Genomic DNA, 8895 nt, shown 5'->3' with positions numbered 1-8895 from the left:
AAGTTAAATAATGTCTGTATAACTGTCTTCCTAATTTGAAAGTGAGTAATGAGATCATATGAGGAGTGTTTGCTAAGAATAAAATCACTGATTAACGTAAATAATAGAACTGTAAAGAGCATGGACTTAATTTTCTGGGTCCATTGCAAATAGCTGGGAGAATTCAATACAAAACCAACAGAGACAACAGGAATACTAACAACATCAATTTTTTAAAAACCTTCTGAGTGCTGGGATTAAAGGCAAGTCCCAAATCTGGCTAACTTTTGTATGTATTTATAATAAACAAACAAACAAACAAACAAACATCACTATTCCAGTTCTAGCAGTTGCATCAGAGAGAGCTGTGTGACACTGCATGCTGCTTCTTTCCCCAGATAGCTCAGGTCTTCAGTACTATACGAGGTCAGCTGGACCTAAGACAGTGTAGCTGACCATCTGGCTACCAGGGCATGATTCTGCAACAATCCTTTTTTTGGTAAAACTGAGTCTGTATAGGGTAAGCGCCTTGTAGGTGGATCCAGGACCCTTTAGGCCAGCAAACACACAAGCCACCCTTAGTGAAAGAGAAAAGGAAAAATCACATTGGAAAAAATATGAGCACTAATTGGAAGAAAAAGACCTGTATTTTGAAGGCATCACCTATCTCCCCTTGATTTCTGAACTCTGCATATTGATATTGTTTGGCTCAAGATGGCAGTGAAATTCAGATGGTTTCCCAAAGAAGACATACATGATTTTTCACTCTTATATCTCTATGGTTAGGGGGCATTACAGCACAGATTCAGCAAACCCAGCATCAGAACACAGAAGCCAGAGATGATAATGCCAAAGGGACAGCATCCTGAACTTATAGACACATTAAAATTGAGGTTTCATCTCAACTCAGTCCATTGCACTCCCTGCCCTACCTCATGAGTCTGATATTTGCTGTGAGTACAGTATCATGGTACAACCTGCAACCTCCTCATTGCTCAACTTCACAAGTCAGGAGAAGTAATGGCTATGAGGCTACAATGTAGTAATGTACAGTCCAGGATGACCTTTGCTCTCTAATGCCCACTTAAATTGTCTGGTTGTATTTGAGAACAGGAGCATGTGCAAGATAATGTTTTGAAGATGGGACAGCAAGTTTACTATTTATTCCTGCCCTGTAGATGATCCCCTATGTTTCAAAGAAAAGGGAGTTTTCCTTGTAAAAGATAGGATTGTAAACCAGAGATTTTGTGAAACACATGGATATATATGGAAAGAATGCCCACTATCAAGGAATGCACAGTTTGAAAATATTATCCAGGTTTTATACAATTAAATATATAGGAGAATGACATTTGCCTCTGTAAGACACGAAAACCTTGGGAAATTGGAGTGTATGTCACAGGAATTGACTCAGGTGGTATACTTATTTTTGTGAAAAATCTACGACATCCACAGTCCCTAGAGGTTTGGGTGCTAACAAAAATCTCTTAAGCATGTCAGAGTCCTAACCAACATTCCCCATCAAAAGCACATGACTTCTAATGAAGCACTTTGAATTCTCTAGCTTTGGAAGGAGATGTTGCCAAAGGGTATCCCATGGGTCCATGAGGGGCTCCAGGAAAGGCACCGCAGAAAAGGACCAGGTTGGGGAGAACGAGTTAGCAGGTAGGTCATGGCAGTTCCTAGTGACATCATCAGCAATGCCTTCCTTGGACAATCTCTTGTATCTAGGAGAGAACTAGAATCTTCTGTGATGTCACCTCTGTGTTGTGGTAACAGCAACTGCCTGTGAGTCATCCCTTCGTTTGCTCTGGGTTCAGCAACAGGGATGTTTTCCTGGCTGTTCAGGCTATGTCAGAAAGAGAATGGAGATGAAGGAGAGACCAGACCAACACAGAAGGAAGAGGAAATCCTCTCTCTTAAAAAAGGAAGAAGGAAATCATTCTGGAGAAGGCACAGTGAGTCCTAGGCAGAGTTGGGGAACTTCCTGGTAGATTTAGGCTTGAGCTGGGCTTTCCAGGAGTAGGTCTTACAAGCTGAAGCCTTGGACTTTGTCAATGTCAGACAAAGAGTCAAGAATTTCTGATGATTCGTTTGACAGAGCCAGGAATTGACAAACCTGCAGCTACTTTTCTGGGAACTATTTAATTTCATTGTGAGTGACAAAGAATGCCAGGAGTGGGCACTATGAGAATAACAGTGTGTTATTCCTTTCATAGAAGGGAGTTGAAGAACTTCATCTTCCAGATTACTGTAGGTTACATGAGTCTCTGAAGAAAAGAACAGAGAAGGATGCTCCCCTGGTCATGTCATGTGGTGAGGTCTCAGGCACTTTGGATTTGAAGACACACAATTAATTAGGGCTTAATAGTGCTAAGCACGATGAACTTCAGGATTTCCCTGCATCACATCTGATATGACCTGACAATGTTCCCTGTATCTTTATTTCTGAGGCATCTTATAGATTTCAGGGCAAGGGGGCCTGTAATAGGGAGTGTGCCATTTGTCTGATAATGATGGTTAGGAAGAAGAACATAGCTTGGCAAACCAGCTGGAAGAGAGCTTTTCTGCTCTTTTAGGGATTCACCCTGTCTTTACCTTTTCTCTCCCTCAATCTTCTTCTTGGGACTCAGAATGGTCTCCCCTGCCCCTGGGCCATCAAGTATGCAAATTCATTTTTGTTTTTCATTCTCCAGGGTCTGCTTCATCTGAAAATTCCAACATCACTAATCAGACATCAAATATAAATGAAGTAGAAGAACTGAAATTGTATATGAGGAAGATCAGCAATGACATGGAGGAAATGTGTGGAGTCCTGGAACTTTACAAGTGTGATGATTTGAACTACAGGTAGTAATTATGCCCAGTACCCTGTTGACTGTATTGTGCCATCTGTTAACCCAATTTCCTTCCATGAATGGAGTGTGTTATCTCCCATCATTTTATTAAATAGCCCTGACAGGTGTTTCATTGTTGGATAAACAAGGTGCTGTGTGTTTATTATCATCTTCTTTTGTACTTGACCTTGGGGTGCTTGCAATCTGATTGTTGTTGTAAAGAGCTGAAAGGACCTGCTCACACTTGCTGCCTCTCATTGTGTGAATGCAATGCCTGCAGGCTATCATGGCTTTACTCTGATATTGTTCATTATATTCTGAGAGATGGCACCTCCCTGGATTTATTTGGCATTCTAATTGTGTCTGTGTGTGTGAATGTAGTTGTGTGTGTTTTGTTCAGGACTGGGGCTTGGGACCTTTGATGGGGTCTGAGGACTTGTGTGATGCACAGTTTGCAGGTCCTGATAGTGTTGAGTCCATAGAGGCCCAAAGTGATCACCAGGGAAGTTTGCTCCTGGTGTTTCCTTGCTGTCACACAAGAATCCCCTGGGGGAGGAGGTGTGATAAAGCCTTTGTCCTGTAAATACTAGTGGTGCCCTCTGGGAATTCCCATAACAACAGGAACCAAACAAAGGAATGAGAATCCCTGCCTTAAAAATAAGAGGAAAGCCATTACAGATATCTACTGGACCCATGCCTGTGGCATATTGTAGTGGAAAATTGTCATAGAAGTAGTCTATTCCTTCATGCTTGCCCTGGAAGCTCTTGAAGGTCAGCTACCTCCATTTGGTCCCGTGGCTCTGCTGTCCTCTGCCCAGGATAGTAAGTTTAATTAGCATCAAGTGGACCCAGTTTGAATGAGCCAGGATGTGGCATGCACTTGACTTGGGTAGCCTGTTTGCACATGATTATTGAATCCTTAATTCAGAAGATTATTTGCTTCTTGGGCCATGCCCTAACACAGGATGAACACTGAATTCAACATCATTAAATCACAACATGAGAAGACAATGGTGGATATGGAGAAAATGACCAAATCCATAAAGGGTTCCATGGACTACTCCAAGGAACTGATAGAGGATAATTATTCTTACAGGTGAGTCAGTTACACAAGTGAGACCTCCACAACTAGGCAGGGAATGCTTCTGTCCTAATCTGGATCCATGCTATGTGTTTTTTTATCCAGGAACACTGCCCGAGGCTAGGGTCTTGGATTTGTACCTCTTGGACTCAGTTGTCCTAAGTGTGAAGAGTGTCCAAGACACTCCAATCTTTATTCTTCCAAATTCAAGATCCTCTACATAGAAAACTTTTCCACCGTGCTGGAATATTCAGGAACTCTGAACCTCTAGTATTCTGATCAAAGATTAAAAGATGTAGGATTCCTAACAAAAATGGAAAGAGTGTACACCTCTTGGGTCTTCTCAACTCTCTCAGAGGGGTAAGCCCTCTACCTGCTGAAGGTTTTTTTGGTACCACAGACCTATAATCAACCATGAGGAACATTTCCTCTTCTGTGATGTATAGGGAGCACTCTTAGTGTCAGGGTTTTCAGAAGTTTGTTGAGTCCTGTGGAATATGGCTGGTATCTTGATTTCACTTGCCTCTGATTGGTGCTGCTATGTATAGTGTGGACTCTTCTGGGGCTGTCTGGGGATCAGGGCCCTTGCAGGGATCATGGGACTTGGAGGAGGGGTAAGCAAATGGAATCTGGCTGGCAATCATCCAGATGCTTTGTGGATCAGCATCAAGGAGCAACACCTCTTTCGTGAGTGCACTCAACTCAATGAAAAAGTAAGGATATTACTGAATGAGAACAGAAAGCTGCTGGTGGAGCAGGCTGGAACACAAGTGTCCTGTGGGGAAGAAAAGAGGTTCTGTGAGGAGGCCAGCAAGAACATCTGTGTCCCAAGTGCCAAGGAGTAGCAGGTAGGATAATATATATCAGAGGCCGATTGCCCTCATGTATAACCATAAACATAGACAATCCAATGTAACAGTCCAACAACTTCTCCAGGCACTCACCTATGTCTCCTCCAAGTGTTTGTTTATGTGATCATCTACAGGCCTCTCTGTGGAGGTAGCCTGGTTCAGGAAACTGCAAGTTTGGCACAATAGATACCTCATTGTTTTCTGCTCAATTATAATTTTATGTGAATAAGTCTGTGTGTGCTTGTGTGTGTGTCTGTGACTTTGTGTCTGTGGGTTTTTTTTTTTTTTTTGTGTATACATGGTTTTCCTGACTTGTGTCTCTCTCGGTGTGTTGGGAGGCCCTTCAATGACATCTGGATTGTCCACTCATTCTCTATATTACTTCTTTGAGCCTTGGACTCTCAATAAACGTGACATTTCCTGTTTTGTTCTGTCCAGTAGTCTTGGCATCTCTTGTCCACTATCAGGAGGCATTCCCTCTCTTATTTATTTCAACAAACTGATAAACAATACAGCTATTTTAAAAATAAGTTTTAGATTTCTTTACTTTCCCTGCATAGAGTTATCTCCCTGGGAGATATCGGTTTGTCTTATTGGCTCCACCATGAACATGCACAGAATCCTACAGCTCATCCCTCTGCTAACATGGTTTTTGCTAACTATATCGTGGGCATGGCTTTGTTTCAGGATAGATTCCCCCTCATAATTGGCACAGCACTGCATTTAAGAAATGTCACAGCATGTCATTTCATCAGCTTTCTTCTGACTGATATTGAGTAAGATTTAAGATCACATGAACTGTAATAGGTTCAAAAGTTCCTGGGTAGTGACCAAAAGTCACTGTCTTCCTCTGATGCTACCAAGGATCCTGTGTAGGTATAGTGAAGCAATACCTACACAGAGAATCAACATGGGGCTTGCTGGAGGCTTTTATAAGGAATCTCTTTCTTGGGAATATGGTACTGGGTTGTCCAGGTTATCTGTGCAGAGCTTGTAACTTCCTTGTAGGACCAGCAAGTATCTGGATAAAAAACTTTCTGAAGAGGAGTTAATTACAGATGAGGGCGGCAAAGACTGCCTGACTCTAAGAACCTTATACATATACACATCAGAGGTCCTAGAAGGTGCTCATGCAACAGGAAATATGCTGGGCGAGAGTAACATTTTCATTGATTTGTGTTTGTGTGTCTCTGTGTGTGTATTGTGTGGTGTGTATGTTTGTGTGTCTTGTGTGTGGTGTGTGTGTTTGTCTGTGTGTTTTTGGACCACTTGTGACTGAGCTTGTTTATACTAAATTAGTGTGTTTGTGTAATACTAGGTAATCTTGTATTTGTGATATGGGTGCTTGTATATACAAATGTGTGTGTGTGTGTGTGTGTGTGTGTGTGTGTTTGTCTGTGTGTATGTATGATTGTGCATAAATGCAGCTGTGTGTGTCTCTAGAGACCAAATTTAATGAGAAATGCACTCTGAGGTTTTAGTTTGCACCTATGAAATATCAAATACAGCAGTCCAATTATTCTGCATGCTCACCTAATCCCAAATAAAAAAGAACACAAAAATTATTTTAGGGTCAGATTTTTAACTGACTAGAGACAAAACTATTGATTCTCATTGAAATCTTCAGAGCAAATAAAAGGGATATGGTATATGGAGGGAAGGAGGAGGTTGCTGTATAAGATCTACCTGTTTATGTCCCTTTTCTGCTCTTGGTGAATTATGAAGGACCACCTGAAGGTCAGGTGTCTCAATGTGTCTTCTAAGTATTCCAGGTTGTTTTCCTCATTTCTTGCCACTATTACATTTCCTCCTACCTCTGCTCAGTAAAGCTTTGCCTTGTAGTTTGTCTTGGATTTTACTCATTGAGAGATTGAGTTGCTTGGAGCTGAACTTGCATCCAGCAGAATTCCCATAGCTGTGGAGCAAAACCAGGCCTGTTTCAGGAGTCCATTGAGGGTCTAGATAATCTAAAGTCCTCACGCTATCTTATCTGTGTAGCATTCAGCATGACTTTTCTTCAAAATCATTTTCTCAGAGTTAAAATCAGCCTCAGTGGAGTTTGGGAGAAATGAGGACCTTCAGACAGTTCTGGTAGTATAAAATTGAGAATGTTTTTTGGAAGCCATGTTCATAAAGTGGGAAAGAAGTCCTCTTTGACCCAGTGCTTCCAGAACAAGGAGGAGATATCCACAGAGTCTAGGGTGCTCAGGGTTGTAGTGGTCCTCAGAGCAGCCCTGAAGGAGAAGCTATCCTGATGTCCATCTGCTGAAGAACAGAAAGATACTGTGTGGTGTAGCCCTTCCATGAACTCAGTGTGAGATAATCCATGCAAGCATGTGTCCTTCAACTAGTCAGCCCTATCTTACTCAAAATAGCCCTGACACAATCACATTCTGGGGAGAAAATGGTTCGTTTGGATCCTAGTTATAGATCGTTCATATTACTCTGGGCTCATACCATTGGACACCAAGTCAGTCAGGTGATGGAAAAGGGAGATCCTATTGGAAGAAACTGTTTACTTTGGGAAAAGTCTGAAACAGTGAACAAGAACAAGAGGCTGGTCCACCACCAACATGTGACCCTAGGCTGGGAAACAAACCTATTCTACACAGCCTTAGGAACTTACTGAGTCAGATTGGATAATAGGACAAGTACCCTGAATCCCAGACCGGTTTAGGAGTGGAAAGCATATCACTGACTGAGCTGCCTATATGCTATGCCCAGTAAGTACCTTTCCCATTCAAGATTTGCTTCTTTTAGGCCTCCAAAGTATCCTGGGAGATTTTTATATTAGTATTAACCGGGAAACTAAATAGGCCCAATAATATAATATGCTTGTATTGCAAAACACAAATATTATGTGTGTTTGAGGGTGTGCCCTACAATAGTCATAGATGTACAGGGGTGTTGTTCTGTTTCTTCAGGACCATCACTTTTAAGGTTCATTACCTAGCCTTGTGAATATATTTATTTAGAAAACTTTTGCAGGTTCTAGGATCTATGAAGTACCCATGGGTTTTGTGTTGTATGATTTCTATGGTTATTTGCAGATAGAGGGATTGACAAGAGGAACCCTGTGAGGTTCCTGCACTGGAGCAAAAATCATAGCCTTCACTTCAGTTCAGGGCATGCTCCCACCCCATAAGGATCCACATGGTTTTCTAGGTTGCACACATCTCTCTTGAACTCACATTCAGACATTGCTACAATGTTATTACTCAATATAATAAATATGCACAACTGGGGAAATGTGGTGTTTTTTAAAACTCCAGTATAATGTGTAGATGACAGTTCAGTTTCTAGCAGCTTTTAAATGGTGAGAAATAATTTCAAGCTCAGGTACTCTATGACAATTGGGATGCACAGAATGATCTCAGATGATAGGTCCTATTGCTTTGTCCAGCTAAATAGAGCTGTTCTGGGAGGGACAGCTGAATTGACAAATGCTTACCAGGCCTTTGTTTCTTCCTTCCCTAAGTGTGAAATACTCCAACAGACACCGGATAATGGCACAGACCAGGATCTCCCTCAAAGAGAAGTGCTGGAGGAGGAGCACTGAGAATGCACCAAAAATACACCACTATTGCCTCTCATCCCTAATAACCATGGCTGTAATGGGCTGTATGCTCTTCCTTTATTTTGGTTTTTTTGGTATGAACAGACCTTAATTTCATCTAGCCTCTGGCCAAGGAAGAGTGCACATTTAAAGGGACTTAGAGAAGTGCTGAGACACATCAACTGCTACTGGGCATCCATGAAGACTCTGAGTGCAAATTTATATTTTCCTGATGGGTTATCATGAATAATTACATGGAGATCAGTCAACAAAATTGTATAAACTGGGACCCAATTCTACAACATCTGTTCTGTTTTGACTTGGGAGGCCATATCCTTCAAACCCACACTCTAAAAGGAGAGTGTTGCTTAAATTTCCCCTGCAAAGATTGCTACCTCCAGGAACTGCTTTTCTATTCAGTTGCCAAACAGCCACAGGCTGTAAGTCTGTGCTACAAAATGTGCAGACAAAAATTTTGTGTTACACAAATTTTGTGTTACACAATTTTTGTGGTTTGATTTTGGTTTGAGTTTTGGTTAGGTTAGTTATTTGGTTTTTCATGTTTTCATTCAAATTTTGTTATATATTGGT

At 41.5% G+C, this 8895-nt stretch overlaps 1 protein-coding gene across 2 annotated transcripts; it reads left to right on the top strand.

Annotated features, from left to right (window-relative positions):
- Positions 1-1804: 1804 nt before the first annotated feature.
- LOC147001634 (uncharacterized) lies at positions 1805-8690 on the top strand. Of its 2 annotated transcripts, none has more exons than XM_085828911.1 (4): positions 1805-1937; positions 2676-2829; positions 3781-3912; positions 8227-8690. In XM_085828911.1, the coding sequence occupies exons 1-4, from the start codon at positions 1808-1810 to the stop codon at positions 8414-8416; spliced, it is 606 nt and encodes a 201-aa protein (XP_085685037.1). In that variant the 5' UTR covers positions 1805-1807; the 3' UTR covers positions 8417-8690. The 2 variants fall into 2 exon arrangements, with proteins under 2 accessions (XP_085685037.1, XP_085685038.1); XM_085828912.1 differs by lacking the exon at positions 8227-8690 and adding an exon at positions 4562-4742.
- Positions 8691-8895: the final 205 nt, after the last annotated feature.

The sequence above is a fragment of the Mus caroli genome, unplaced genomic scaffold (assembly GCF_978045245.1).
Source record: "Mus caroli unplaced genomic scaffold, Mus_caroli_1 scaffold_12, whole genome shotgun sequence".
NCBI lineage: Eukaryota > Metazoa > Chordata > Mammalia > Rodentia > Muridae > Mus > Mus caroli.
This window is presented reverse-complemented; position numbering and strand designations above follow the sequence as displayed.

What these genes read in the sequence shown, in the direction of transcription:
- LOC147001634 (XM_085828911.1), top strand. Translation starts at nt 1,808, where the DNA reads ATGTTTTCCTGGCTGTTCAGGCTATGTCAGAAAGAGAATGGAGATGAA. An exon ending in ATCATTCTGGAGAAGGCACA is followed by an intron (nt 1,938 to 2,675) that starts GTGAGTCCTAGG and finishes TTCATTCTCCAG; the next exon opens with GGTCTGCTTCATCTGAAAAT. An exon ending in TGTGATGATTTGAACTACAG is followed by an intron (nt 2,830 to 3,780) that starts GTAGTAATTATG and finishes GCCCTAACACAG; the next exon opens with GATGAACACTGAATTCAACA.